Raw genomic sequence first — 16,151 nt, forward strand, 5'->3', positions numbered from 1 at the left:
GTCATAACAGAGTAAACCCTGTCTGTACTGTTCAGACCACTGACCCGTCATAACAGAGTAAACCCTGTCTGTACTGTTCAGACCACTGACCCGTCATAACAGAGTAAACCCTGTCTGTACTGTTCAGACCACTGACCCGTCATAACAGAGTAAACCCTGTCTGTACTGTTCAGACCACTGACCCACATGAGTAAACCCTGTCTGTACTGTTCAGACCACTCATAACAGAGTAAACCCTGTCTGTACTGTTCAGACCACTGACCCGTCATAACAGAGTAAACCCTGTCTGTACTGTTCAGACCACTGACCCGTCATAACAGAGTAAACCCTGTCTGTACTGTTCAGACCACTGACCCGTCATAACAGAGTAAACCCTGTCTGTACTGTTCAGACCACTGACCCGTCATAACAGAGTAAACCCTGTCTGTACTGTTCAGACCACTGACCCGTCATAACAGAGTAAACCCCTGTCTGTACTGTTCAGACCACTGACCCGTCATAACAGAGTAAACCCTGTCTGTACTGTTCAGACCACTGACCCGTCATAACAGAGTAAACCCTGTCTGTACTGTTCAGACCACTGACCCGTCATAACAGAGTAAACCCTGTCTGTACTGTTCAGACCACTGACCCGTCATAACAGAGTAAACCCTGTCTGTACTGTTCAGACCACTGACCCGTCATAACAGAGTAAACCCTGTCTGTACTGTTCAGACCACTGACCCGTCATAACAGAGTAAACCCTGTCTGTACTGTTCAGACCACTGACCCGTCATAACAGAGTAAACCCTGTCTGTACTGTTCAGACCACTGACCCGTCATAACAGAGTAAACCCTGTCTGTACTGTTCAGACCACTGACCCGTCATAACAGAGTAAACCCTGTCTGTACTGTTCAGACCACTGACCCGTCATAACAGAGTAAACCCTGTCTGTACTGTTCAGACCACTGACCCGTCATAACAGAGTAAACCCTGTCTGTACTGTTCAGACCACTGACCCGTCATAACAGAGTAAACCCTGTCTGTACTGTTCAGACCACTGACCCGTCATAACAGAGTAAACCCTGTCTGTACTGTTCAGACCACTGACCCGTCATAACAGAGTAAACCCTGTCACTGACACGTCATAACAGAGTACTGTTCAGACCACTGACCCGTCATAACAGAGTAAACCCTGTCTGTACTGTTCAGACCACTGACCCGTCATAACAGAGTAAACCCTGTCTGTACTGTTCAGACCACTGACCCGTCATAACAGAGTAAACCCTGTCTGTACTGTTCAGACCACTGACCCGTCATAACAGAGTAAACCCTGTCTGTACTGTTCAGACCACTGACCCGTCATAACAGAGTAAACCCTGTCTGTACTGTTCAGACCACTGACCCGTCATAACAGAGTAAACCCTGTCTGTACTGTTCAGACCACTGACCCGTCATAACAGAGTAAACCCTGTCTGTACTGTTCAGACCACTGACCCGTCATAACAGAGTAAACCCTGTCTGTACTGTTCAGACCACTGACCCGTCATAACAGAGTAAACCCTGTCTGTACTGTTCAGACCACTGACCCGTCATAACAGAGTAAACCCTGTCTGTACTGTTCAGACCACTGACTAACAGAGTAAACCCTGTCTGTACTGTTCAGACCACTAACAGAGTAAACCCTGTCTGTACTGTTCAGACCACTGACCCGTCATAACAGAGTAAACCCTGTCTGTACTGTTCAGACCACTGACCCGTCATAACAGAGTAAACCCTGTCTGTACTGTTCAGACCACTGACCCGTCATAACAGAGTAAACCCTGTCTGTACTGTTCAGACCACTGACCCGTCATAACAGAGTAAACCCTGTCTGTACTGTTCAGACCACTGACCCGTCATAACAGAGTAAACCCTGTCTGTACTGTTCAGACCACTGACCCGTCATAACAGAGTAAACCCTGTCTGTACTGTTCAGACCACTGACCCGTCATAACAGAGTAAACCCTGTCTGTACTGTTCAGACCACTGACCCGTCATAACAGAGTAAACCCTGTCTGTACTGTTCAGACCACTGACCCGTCATAACAGAGTAAACCCTGTCTGTACTGTTCAGACCACTGACCCGTCATAACAGAGTAAACCCTGTCTGTACTGTTCAGACCACTGACCCGTCATAACAGAGTAAACCCTGTCTGTACTGTTCAGACCACTGACCCGTCATAACAGAGTAAACCCTGTCTGTACTGTTCAGACCACTGACCCGTCATAACAGAGTAAACCCTGTCTGTACTGTTCAGACCACTGACCCGTCATAACAGAGTAAACCCTGTCTGTACTGTTCAGACCACTGACCCGTCATAACAGAGTAAACCCTGTCTGTACTGTTCAGACCACTGACCCGTCATAACAGAGTAAACCCTGTCTGTACTGTTCAGACCACTGACCCGTCATAACAGAGTAAACCCTGTCTGTACTGTTCAGACCACTGACCCGTCATAACAGAGTAAACCCTGTCTGTACTGTTCAGACCACTGACCCGTCATAACAGAGTAAACCCTGTCTGTACTGTTCAGACCACTGACCCGTCATAACAGAGTAAACCCTGTCTGTACTGTTCAGACCACTGACCCGTCATAACAGAGTAAACCCTGTCTGTACTGTTCAGACCACTGACCCAGACCACTCATAACAGAGTAAACCCTGTCTGTACTGTTCAGACCACTGACCCGTCATAACAGAGTAAACCCTGTCTGTACTGTTCAGACCACTGACCCGTCATAACAGAGTAAACCCTGTCTGTACTGTTCAGACCACTGACCCGTCATAACAGAGTAAACCCTGTCTGTACTGTTCAGACCACTGACCCGTCATAACAGAGTAAACCCTGTCTGTACTGTTCAGACCACTGACCCGTCATAACAGAGTAAACCCTGTCTGTACTGTTCAGACCACTGACCCCGTCATAACAGAGTAAACCCTGTCTGTACTGTTCAGACCACTGACCCGTCATAACAGAGTAAACCCTGTCTGTACTGTTCAGACCACTGACCCGTCATAACAGAGTAAACCCTGTCTGTACTGTTCAGACCACTGACCCGTCATAACAGAGTAAACCCTGTCTGTACTGTTCAGACCACTGACCCGTCATAACAGAGTAAACCCTGTCTGTACTGTTCACTGACCATAACAGAGTAAACCCTGTCTGTACTGTTCAGACCACTGACCCGTCATAACAGAGTAAACCCTGTCTGTACTGTTCAGACCACTGACCCGTCATAACAGAGTAAACCCTGTCTGTACTGTTCAGACCACTGACCCGTCATAACAGAGTAAACCCCTGTCTGTACTGTTCAGACCACTGACCCGTCATAACAGAGTAAACCCTGTCTGTACTGTTCAGACCACTGACCCGTCATAACAGAGTAAACCCTGTCTGTACTGTTCAGACCACTGACCCGTCATAACAGAGTAAACCCTGTCTGTACTGTTCAGACCACTGACCCGTCATAACAGAGTAAACCCTGTCTGTACTGTTCAGACCACTGACCCGTCATAACAGAGTAAACCCTGTCTGTACTGTTCAGACCACTGACAGACCACTGACCCCGTCATAACAGAGTAAACCCTGTCTGTACTGTTCAGACCACTGACCCGTCATAACAGAGTAAACCCTGTCTGTACTGTTCAGACCACTGACCCGTCATAACAGAGTAAACCCTGTCTGTACTGTTCAGACCACTGACCCGTCATAACAGAGTAAACCCTGTCTGTACTGTTCAGACCACTGACCCGTCATAACAGAGTAAACCCTGTCTGTACTGTTCAGACCACTGACCCGTCATAACAGAGTAAACCCCTGTACTGTTCAGACCACTGTCATAACAGTAAACCCCGTCTGTACTGTTCAGACCACTGACCCGTCATAACAGAGTAAACCCTGTCTGTACTGTTCAGACCACTGACCCGTCATAACAGAGTAAACCCTGTCTGTACTGTTCAGACCACTGACCCCGTCTGTACTGTTAACAGAGTAAACCCTGTCTGTACTGTTCAGACCACTGACCCGTCATAACAGAGTAAACCCCGTCTCTGTACTGTTCAGACCACTGACCCGTCATAACAGAGTAAACCCTGTCTGTACTGTTCAGACCACTGACCCGTCATAACAGAGTAAACCCTGTCTGTACTGTTCAGACCACTGACCCGTCATAACAGAGTAAACCCTGTCTGTACTGTTCAGACCACTGACCCGTCATAACAGAGTAAACCCTGTCTGTACTGTTCAGACCACTGACCCGTCATAACAGAGTAAACCCTGTCTGTACTGTTCAGACCACTGACCCGTCATAACAGAGTAAACCCTGTCTGTACTGTTCAGACCACTGACCCGTCATAACAGAGTAAACCCTGTCTGTACTGTTCAGACCACTGACCCGTCATAACAGAGTAAACCCTGTCTGTACTGTTCAGACCACGTCATAACAGACCCGTCATAACAGAGTAAACCCTGTCTGTACTGTTCAGACCACTGACCCGTCATAACAGAGTAAACCCTGTCTGTACTGTTCAGACCACTGACATAACAGAGTAAACCCTGTCTGTACTGTTCAGACCACTGACCCGTCATAACAGAGTAAACCCTGTCTGTACTGTTCAGACCACTGACCCGTCATAACAGAGTAAACCCTGTCTGTACTGTTCAGACCACTGACCCGTCATAGAGTAAACCCAGAGTCAGAAACCCATGTCTGTACTGTTCAGACCACTGACCCGTCATAACAGAGTAAACCCTGTCTGTACTGTTCAGACCACTGACCCATCATAACAGAGTAAACCCTGTCTGTACTGTTCAGACCACTGACCCGTCATAACAGAGTAAACCCTGTCTGTACTGTTCAGACCACTGACCCGTCATAACAGAGTAAACCCTGTCTGTACTGTTCAGACCACTGACCCGTCATAACAGAGTAAACCCTGTCTGTACTGTTCAGACCACTGACCCGTCATAACAGAGTAAACCCTGTCTGTACTGTTCAGACCACTGACCCGTCATAACAGAGTAAACCCTGTCTGTACTGTTCAGACCACTGACCCGTCATAACAGAGTAAACCCTGTCTGTACTGTTCAGACCACTGACCCGTCATAACAGAGTAAACCCTGTCTGTACTGTTCAGACCACTGACCCGTCATAACAGAGTAAACCCTGTCTGTACTGTTCAGACCACTGACCCGTCATAACTGAGAGTAAACCCTGTCTGTACTGTTCAGACCACTGACCCGTCATAACAGAGTAAACCCTGTCTGTACTGTTCAGACCACTGACCCGTCATCATAAAACAGAGACCCGTAAAACCCTGTCTGTACTGTTCAGACCACTGACCCGTCATAACAGAGTAAACCCTGTCTGTACTGTTCAGACCACTGACCCGTCATAACAGAGTAAAGACTGTTCAGACCACCCTGTCTGTACTGTTCAGACCACTGACCCGTCATAACAGAGTAAACCCTGTCTGTACTGTTCAGACCACTGACCCGTCATAACAGAGTAAACCCTGTCTGTACTGTTCAGACCACTGACCCGTCATAACAGAGTAAACCCTGTCTGTACTGTTCAGACCACTGACCCGTCATAACAGAGTAAACCCTGTCTGTACTGTTCAGACCACTGACCCGTCATAACAGAGTAAACCCTGTCTGTACTGTTCAGACCACTGACCCGTCATAACAGAGTAAACCCTGTCTGTACTGTTCAGACCACTGACCCGTCATAACAGAGTAAACCCTGTCTGTACTGTTCAGACCACTGACCCGTCATAACAGAGTAAACCCTGTCTGTACTGTTCAGACCACTGACCCGTCATAACAGAGTAAACCCTGTCTGTACTGTTCAGACCACTGACCCGTCATAACAGAGTAAACCCTGTCTGTACTGTTCAGACCACTGACCCGTCATAACAGAGTAAACCCTGTCTGTACTGTTCAGACCACTGACCCGTCATAACAGAGTAAACCCTGTCTGTACTGTTCAGACCACTGACCCGTCATAACAGAGTAAACCCTGTCTGTACTGTTCAGACCACTGACCCGTCATAACAGAGTAAACCCTGTCTGTACTGTTCAGACCACTGACCCGTCATAACAGAGTAAACCCTGTCTGTACTGTTCAGACCACTGACCCGTCATAACAGAGTAAACCCTGTCTGTACTGTTCAGACCACTGACCCGTCATAACAGAGTAAACCCTGTCTGTACTGTTCAGACCACTGACCCGTCATAACAGAGTAAACCCTGTCTGTACTGTTCAGACCACTGACCCGTCATAACAGAGTAAACCCTGTCTGTACTGTTCAGACCACTGACCCGTCATAACAGAGTAAACCCTGTCTGTACTGTTCAGACCACTGACCCGTCATAACAGAGTAAACCCTGTCTGTACTGTTCAGACCACTGACCCGTCATAACAGAGTAAACCCTGTCTGTACTGTTCAGACCACTGACCCCGTCATAACAGAGTAAACCCTGTCTGTACTGTTCAGACCACTGACCCGTCATAACAGAGTAAACCCTGTACTCAGACCACTGACCCGTCATAACAGTAAACCACTGACCCGTCATAACAGAGTAAACCCTGTCTGTACTGACCACTTAACAGTAAACCCTGTCTGTACTGACCACTGTCATAACAGAGTAAACCCTGTCTGTACTGTTCAGACCACTGACCCGTCATAACAGAGTAAACCCTGTCTGTACTGTTCAGACCACTGACCCGTCATAACAGAGTAAACCCTGTCTGTACTGTTCAGACCACTGACCCGTCATAACAGAGTAAACCCTGTCTGTACTGTTCAGACCACTGACCCGTCATAACAGAGTAAACCCTGTCTGTACTGTTCAGACCACTGACCCGTCATAACAGAGTAAACCCTGTCTGTACTGTTCAGACCACTGACCCGTCATAACAGAGTAAACCCTGTCTGTACTGTTCAGACCACTGACCCGTCATAACAGAGTAAACCCTGTCTGTACTGTTCAGACCACTGACCCGTCATAACAGAGTAAACCCTGTCTGTACTGTTCAGACCACTGACCCGTCATAACAGAGTAAACCCTGTCTGTACTGTTCAGACCACTGACCCGTCATAACAGAGTAAACCCTGTCTGTACTGTTCAGACCACTGACCCGTCATAACAGAGTAAACCCTGTCTGTACTGTTCAGACCACTGACCCGTCATAAACCCTGTCAGAGTAAACCCTGTCTGTACTGTTCAGACCACTGACCCGTCATAACAGAGTAAACCCTGTCTGTACTGTTCAGACCACTGACCCGTCATAACAGAGTAAACCCCTGTCTGTACTGTTCAGACCACTGACCCGTCATAACAGAGTAAACCCTGTCTGTACTGTTCAGACCACTGACCAGTCATAACAGAGTAAACCCTGTCTGTACTGTTCAGACCACTGACCCGTCATAACAGAGTAAACCCTGTCTGTACTGTTCAGACCACTGACCCGTCATAACAGAGTAAACCCTGTCTGTACTGTTCAGACCACTGACCCGTCATAACAGAGTAAACCCTGTCTGTACTGTTCAGACCACTGACCCGTCATAACAGAGTAAACCCTGTCTGTACTGTTCAGACCACTGACCCGTCATAACAGAGTAAACCCTGTCTGTACTGTTCAGACCACTGACACGTCATAACAGAGTAAACCCTGTCTGTACTGTTCAGACCACTGACCCGTCATAACAGAGTAAACCCTGTCTGTACTGTTCAGACCCACTGACCCGTCATAACAGAGTAAACCCTGTCTGTACTGTTCAGACCACTGACCCGTCATAACAGAGTAAACCCTGTCTGTACTGTTCAGACCACTGACCCGTCATAACAGAGTAAACCCTGTCTGTACTGTTCAGACCACTGACCCGTCATAACAGAGTAAACCCTGTCTGTACTGTTCAGACCACTGACCCGTCATAACAGAGTAAACCCTGTCTGTACTGTTCAGACCACTGACCCGTCATAACAGAGTAAACCCTGTCTGTACTGTTCAGACCACTGACCCGTCATAACAGAGTAAACCCTGTCTGTACTGTTCAGACCACTGACCCGTCATAACAGAGTAAACCCTGTCTGTACTGTTCAGACCACTGACCCGTCATAACAGAGTAAACCCTGTCTGTACTGTTCAGACCACTGACCCGTCATAACAGAGTAAACCCTGTCTGTACTGTTCAGACCACTGACCCGTCATAACAGAGTAAACCCTGTCTGTACTGTTCAGACCACTGACCCGTCATAACAGAGTAAACCCTGTCTGTACTGTTCAGACCACTGACCCGTCATAACAGAGTAAACCCTGTCTGTACTGTTCAGACCACTGACCCGTCATAACAGAGTAAACCCTGTCTGTACTGTTCAGACCACTGACCCGTCATAACAGAGTAAACCCTGTCTGTACTGTTCAGACCACTGACCCGTCATAACAGAGTAAACCCTGTCTGTACTGTTCCAGACCACTGACCCGTCATAACAGAGTAAACCCTGTCTGTACTGTTCAGACCACTGACCCGTCATAACAGAGTAAACCCTGTCTGTACTGTTCAGACCACTGACCCGTCATAACAGAGTAAACCCTGTCTGTACTGTTCAGACCACTGACCCGTCATAACAGAGTAAACCCTGTCTGTACTGTTCAGACCACTGACCCGTCATAACAGAGTAAACCCTGTCTGTACTGTTCAGACCACTGACCCGTCATAACAGAGTAAACCCTGTCTGTACTGTTCAGACCACTGACCCGTCATAACAGAGTAAACCCTGTCTGTACTGTTCAGACCACTGACCCGTCATAACAGAGTAAACCCTGTCTGTACTGTTCAGACCACTGACCCGTCATAACAGAGTAAACCCTGTCTGTACTGTTCAGACCACTGACCCGTCATAACAGAGTAAACCCTGTCTGTACTGTTCAGACCACTGACCCGTCATAACAGAGTAAACCCTGTCTGTACTGTTCAGACCACTGACCCGTCATAACAGAGTAAACCCTGTCTGTACTGTTCAGACCACTGACCCGTCATAACAGAGTAAACCCTGTCTGTACTGTTCAGACCACTGACCCGTAATAACAGAGTAAACCCTGTCTGTACTGTTCAGACCACTGACCCGTCATCATAACAGAGTAAACCCTGTCTGTACTGTTCAGACCACTGACCCGTCATAACAGAGTAAACCCTGTCTGTACTGTTCAGACCACTGACCCGTCATAACAGAGTAAACCCTGTCTGTACTGTTCTGAGACCACTGACCCGTCATAACAGAGTAAACCCTGTCTGTACTGTTCAGACCACTGACCCGTCATAACAGAGTAAACCCTGTCTGTACTGTTCAGACCACTGACCCGTCATAACAGAGTAAACCCTGTCTGTACTGTTCAGACCACTGACCCGTCATAACAGAGTAAACCCTGTCTGTACTGTTCAGACCACTGACCCGTCATAACAGAGTAAACCCTGTCTGTACTGTTCAGACCACTGACCCGTCATAACAGAGTAAACCCTGTCTGTACTGTTCAGACCACTGACCCGTCATAACAGAGTAAACCCTGTCTGTACTGTTCAGACCACTGACCCGTCATAACAGAGTAAACCCTGTCTGTACTGTTCAGACCACTGACCCGTCATAACAGAGTAAACCCTGTCTGTACTGTTCAGACCACTGACCCGTCATAACAGAGTAAACCCTGTCTGTACTGTTCAGACCACTGACCCGTCATAACAGAGTAAACCCTGTCTGTACTGTTAACAGTAAACCCTGTCTGTACTGTTCAGACCACCGTCATAACAGAGTAAACCCTGTCTGTACTGTTCAGACCACTGACCCGTCATAACAGAGTAAACCCTGTCTGTACTGTTCAGACCACTGACCCGTCATAACAGAGTAAACCCTGTCTGTACTGTTCAGACCACTGACCCGTCATAACATAACAGAGTCATAAACCCTGTCTGTACTGTTCAGACCACTGACCCGTCATAACAGAGTAAACCCTGTCTGTACTGTTCAGACCACTGACCCGTCATAACAGAGTAAACCCTGTCTGTACTGTTCAGACCACTGACCCGTCATAACAGAGTAAACCCTGTCTGTACTGTTCAGACCACTGACCCGTCATAACAGAGTAAACCCTGTCTGTACTGTTCAGACCACTGACCCGTCATAACAGAGTAAACCCTGTCTGTACTGTTCAGACCACTGACCCGTCATAACAGAGTAAACCCTGTCTGTACTGTTCAGACCACTGACCCGTCATAACAGAGTAAACCCTGTCTGTACTGTTCAGACCACTGACCCGTCATAACAGAGTAAACCCTGTCTGTACTGTTCAGACCACTGACCCGTCATAACAGAGTAAACCCTGTCTGTACTGTTCAGACCACTGACCCGTCATAACAGAGTAAACCCTGTCTGTACTGTTCAGACCACTGACCCGTCATAACAGAGTAAACCCTGTCTGTACTGTTCAGACCACTGACCCGTCATAACAGAGTAAACCCTGTCTGTACTGTTCAGACCACTGACCCGTCATAACAGAGTAAACCCTGTCTGTACTGTTCAGACCACTGACCGTCATAACAGAGTAAACCCTGTCTGTACTGTTCAGACCACTGACCCGTCATAACAGAGTAAACCCTGTCTGTACTGTTCAGACCACTGACCCGTCATAACAGAGTAAACCCTGTCTGTACTGTTCAGACCACTGTAAACCCTGTCTGTACTGTTCAGACCACTGACCCGTCATAACAGAGTAAACCCTGTCTGTACTGTTCAGACCACTGACCCGTCATAACAGAGTAAACCCTGTCTGTACTGTTCAGACCACTGACCCGTCATAACAGAGTAAACCCTGTCTGTACTGTTCAGACCACTGACCCGTCATAACAGAGTAAACCCTGTCTGTACTGTTCAGACCACTGACCCGTCATAACAGAGTAAACCCTGTCTGTACTGTTCAGACCCCACTGTTCATCTCACCCGTCATAACAGAGTAAACCCTGTCTGTACTGTTCAGACCACTGACCCGTCATAACAGAGTAAACCCTGTCTGTACTGTTCAGACCACTGACCCGTCATAACAGAGTAAACCCTGTCTGTACTGTTCAGACCACTGACCCGTCATAACAGAGTAAACCCTGTCTGTACTGTTCAGACCACTGACCCGTCATAACAGAGTAAACCCCTGTCTGTACTGTTAACAGACCACTGACCCGTCATAACAGAGTAAACCCTGTCTGTACTGTTCAGACCACTGACCCGTCATAACAGAGTAAACCCTGTCTGTACTGTTCAGACCACTGACCCGTCATAACAGAGTAAACCCTGTCTGTACTGTTCAGACCACTGACCCGTCATAACAGAGTAAACCCTGTCTGTACTGTTCAGACCACTGAGTAAAGTAAACCCTGTCTGTACTGTTCAGACCACTGACCCGTCATAACAGAGTAAACCCTGTCTGTACTGTTCAGACCACTGACCCATAATAACAGAGTAAACCCTGTCTGTACTGTTCAGACCACTGACCCGTCATAACAGAGTAAACCCTGTCTGTACTGTTCAGACCACTGACCCGTCATAACAGAGTAAACCCCTGTCTGTACTGTTACTGACCCGTCATAACAGAGTAAACCTGTTCTGACCCGTCATAACAGAGTAAACCCTGTCTGTACTGTTCAGACCACTGACCCGTCATAACAGAGTAAACCCTGTCTGTACTGTTCAGACCACTGACCCGTCATAACAGAGTAAACCCTGTCTGTACTGTTCAGACCACTGACCCGTCATAACAGAGTAAACCCTGTCTGTACTGTTCAGACCACTGACCCGTCATAACAGAGTAAACCCTGTCTGTACTGTTCAGACCACTGACTGTTCAGACCACTCATAACAGAGTAAACCCTGTCTGTACTGTTCAGACCACTGACCCGTCATAACAGAGTAAACCCTGTCTGTACTGTTCAGACCACTGACCCGTCATAACAGAGTAAACCCTGTCTGTACTGTTCAGACCACTGACCCGTCATAACAGAGTAAACCCTGTCTGTACTGTTCAGACCACTGACCCGTCATAACAGAGTAAACCCTGTCTGTACTGTTCAGACCACTGACCCGTCATAACAGAGTAAACCCCTGTCTGTACTGTTCAGACCACTGACCCGTCATAACAGAGTAAACCCTGTCTGTACTGATTTCAGACCACTGACCCGTCATAACAGAGTAAACCCTGTCTGTACTGTTCAGACCACTGACCCGTCATAACAGAGTAAACCCCTGTCTGTACTCAGTGACCCGTCATAACAGAGTAAACCCTGTCTGTACTGTTGACCCGTCATAACAGAGTAAACCCTGTCTGTACTGTTCAGACCACTGACCCGTCATAACAGAGTAAACCCCTGTCTGTACTGTTCAGACCACTGACCCATCATAACAGAGTAAACCCTGTCTGTACTGTTCAGGCCACTGACCCGTCATAACAGAGTAAACCCTGTCTGTACTGTCTCAGACCACTGACCCGTCATAACAGAGTAAACCCTGTCTGTACTGTTTCAGACCACTGACCCGTCATAACAGAGTAAACCCTGTCTGTACTGTTCAGACCACTGACCCGTCATAACAGAGTAAACCCTGTCTGTACTGTTCAGACCACTGACCCGTCATAACAGAGTAAACCCTGTCTGTACTGTTCAGACCACTGACCCGTCATAACAGAGTAAACCCTGTCTGTACTGTTCAGACCACTGACCCGTCATAACAGAGTAAACCCTGTCTGTACTGTTCAGACCACTGACCCGTCATAACAGAGTAAACCCTGTCTGTACTGTTCAGACCACTGACCCGTCATAACAGAGTAAACCCTGTCTGTACTGTTCAGACCACTGACCCCGTCATAACAGAGTAAACCCTGTCTGTACTGTTCAGACCACTGACCCGTCATAACAGAGTAAACCCTGTCTGTACTGTTCAGACCACTGACCCGTCATAACAGAGTAAACCCTGTCTGTACTGTTCAGACCACTGACCCGTCATAACAGAGTAAACCCTGTCTGTACTGTTCAGACCACTGACCCGTCATAACAGAGTAAACCCTGTCTGTACTGTTCAGACCACTGACCCGTCATAACAGAGTAAACCCTGTCTGTACTGTTCAGACCACTGACCCGTCATAACAGAGTAAACCCTGTCTGTACTGTTCAGACCACTGACCCGTCATAACAGAGTAAACCCTGTCTGTACTGTTCAGACCACTGAACCTGGTCATAACAGAGTAAACCCTGTCTGTACTGTTCAGACCACTGACCCGTCATAACAGAGTAAACCCTGTCTGTACTGTTCAGACCACTGACCCGTCATAACAGAGTAAACCCTGTCTGTACTGTTCAGACCACTGACCCGTCATAACAGAGTAAACCCTGTCTGTACTGTTCAGACCACTGACCCGTCATAACAGAGTAAACCCTGTCTGTACTGTTCAGACCACTGACCCGTCATAACAGAGTAAACCCTGTCTGTACTGTTCAGACCACTGACCCGTCATAACAGAGTAAACCCTGTCTGTACTGTTCAGACCACTGACCCGTCATAACAGAGTAAACCCCTGTCTGTACTGTTCAGACCACTGACCCGTCATAACAGAGTAAACCCTGTCTGTACTGTTCAGACCACTGACCACGTCTTAACAGAGTAAACCCTGTCTGTACTGTTCAGACCACTGACCCGTCATAACAGAGTAAACCCTGTCTGTACTGTTCAGACCACTGACCCAGTCATAACAGAGTAAACCCTGTCTGTACTGTTCAGACCACTGACCCGTCATAACAGAGTAAACCCTGTCTGTACTGTTCAGACCACTGACCCGTCATAACAGAGTAAACCTGTCTGTACTGCTCAGACCACTGACCCGTCATAACAGAGTAAACCCTGTCTGTACTGTTCAGACCACTGACCCGTCATAACAGAGTAAACCCTGTCTGTACTGTTCAGACCACTGACCACGTCATAACAGAGTAAACCCTGTCTGTACTGTTCAGACCACTGACCCGTCATAACAGAGTAAACCCTGTCTGTACTGTTCAGACCACTGACCCGTCATAACAGAGTAAACCCTGTCTGTACTGTTCAGACCACTGACCCACGTCAATAACAGAGTAAACCCTGTCTGTACTGTTCAGACCACTGACCCGATCATAACAGAGTAAACCCTGTCTGCCATGTTCAGACCACTGACCCGTCATAACAGAGTAAACCCTGTCTGTACTGTTCAGACCACTGGACCACGTCATAACAGAGTAAACCCTGTCTGTACTGTTTCAGACCACTGACCCGTCATAACAGAGTAAACCCTGTCTGTACTGTTCAGACCACTGACCCGTCATAACAGAGTAAACCCTGTCTGTACTGTTCAGACCACTGACCCGTCATAACAGAGTAAACCCTGTCTGTACTGTTCAGACCACTGACCCGTCATAACAGAGTAAACCCTGTCTGTACTGTTCGGACCACTGACCCGTCATAACAGAGTAAACCCTGTCTGTACTGTTCAGACCACTGACCCGTCATAACAGAGTAAACCCTGTCTGTACTGTTCAGACCACTGACCCCGTCATAACAGAGTAAACCCTGTCTGTACTGTTCAGACCACTGACCCGTCATAACAGAGTAAACCCTGTCTGTACCGTTCAGACCACTGACCCGTCATAACAGAGTAAACCCTGTCTGTACTGTTCAGACCACTGACCCGTCATAACAGAGTAAACCCCTGTCTGTACTGTTCAGACCACTGACCCGTCATAACAGAGTAAACCCTGTCTGTACTGTTCAGACCACTGACCCGTCATAACAGAGTAAACCCTGTCTGTACTGTTCCAGACCACTGACCCGTCATAACAGAGAGTAAACCCTGTCACTGTACTGTTCAGACCACTGACCCGTCATAACAGAGTAAACCCCGTCTGTACCAGTTCAGACCACGGACCCGCCGCTAAGCAACGGAGTAAGAAGCCCCTGTCTCTGTACTGTTCAGACCACTGACCCGTCATAACAGAGTAAACCCTGTCTGTACTGTTCAGACCACTGACCCGTCATAACAGAGTAAACCCTGTCTGTACTGTTCAGACCACTGACCCGTCATAACAGAGTAAACCCCTGTCTGTACTGTTCAGACCACTGACCCGTCATAACAGAGTAAACCCTGTCTGTACTGTTCAGACCACTGACCTCAGTCATAACAGAGTAAACCCTGTCTGTACTGTTCAGACCACTGACCACGTCATAACAGAGTAAACCCTGTCTGTACTGTTCAGACCGCACTGACCCGTCATAACAGAGTAAACCCTGTCTGTACTGTTCAGACCACTGACCCGTCATAGCAGAGTAAACCCTGTCTCTGTACTGTTCCAGACCACTGACCCGTCATAACAGAGTAAACCCTGTCTGTACTGTTCAGACCACTGACCCGTCATAACAGAGTAAACCCTGTCTGTACTGTTCGGACCACTGACCCGATCATAACAGAGTAAACCCTGTCTGTACTGTTCAGACCACTGACCCGTCATAACAGAGTAAACCCTGTCTGTAGACTGTTCAGACCACTGACCCGTCATAACAGAGTAAACCCTGTCTGTGAACTGTTCAGACCACTGACCCGTCATAACAGAGTAAACCCTGTCTGTACTGATTCAGACCACTGACCCGTCATAACAGAGTAAACCCTGTCTGTACTGTTCCAGACCACTGACCCGTCATAACAGAGTAAACCCCTGTCTGTACTGTTCAGACCACTGACCCGTCATAACAGAGTAAACCCTGTCTGTACTGTTCAGACCACTGACCCGTCATAGAAGAGTAAACCCCTGTCTGTACTGTTCAGACCACTGACCTGATCATAACAGAGTAAACCCTGTCTGTACTGTTCAGACCACTGACCCGTCATAACAGAGTAAACCCTGTCTGTACTGTTTAGACCACTGACCCGTCATAACAGAGTAAACCCTGTCTGTACTGTTCAGACCACTGACCCGTCATAACAGAGTAAACCCTGTCTGTTTCAGCTGGCTGGCAGTGGCTGATAGGCCGACACCTTGAAGAGCCTCCACCTCATCTCACCTGGACCGA

At 47.8% G+C, this 16,151-nt stretch overlaps 1 protein-coding gene across 1 annotated transcript in view; it reads left to right on the top strand.

Annotated features, from left to right (window-relative positions):
- The window catches only part of tbcd (tubulin folding cofactor D), a 227,884-nt gene that overhangs the window by 180,762 nt on the left and 30,971 nt on the right, over positions 1 to 16,151 (top strand). The window contains 1 exon segment of the mRNA XM_052520050.1: positions 16,088 to 16,146. Coding sequence (XP_052376010.1) covers positions 16,088 to 16,146 — 59 coding nt within the window.

The sequence above is a fragment of the Oncorhynchus keta genome, chromosome 5 (assembly GCF_023373465.1).
Source record: "Oncorhynchus keta strain PuntledgeMale-10-30-2019 chromosome 5, Oket_V2, whole genome shotgun sequence".
Taxonomy (NCBI): Eukaryota; Metazoa; Chordata; class Actinopteri; order Salmoniformes; family Salmonidae; genus Oncorhynchus; species Oncorhynchus keta.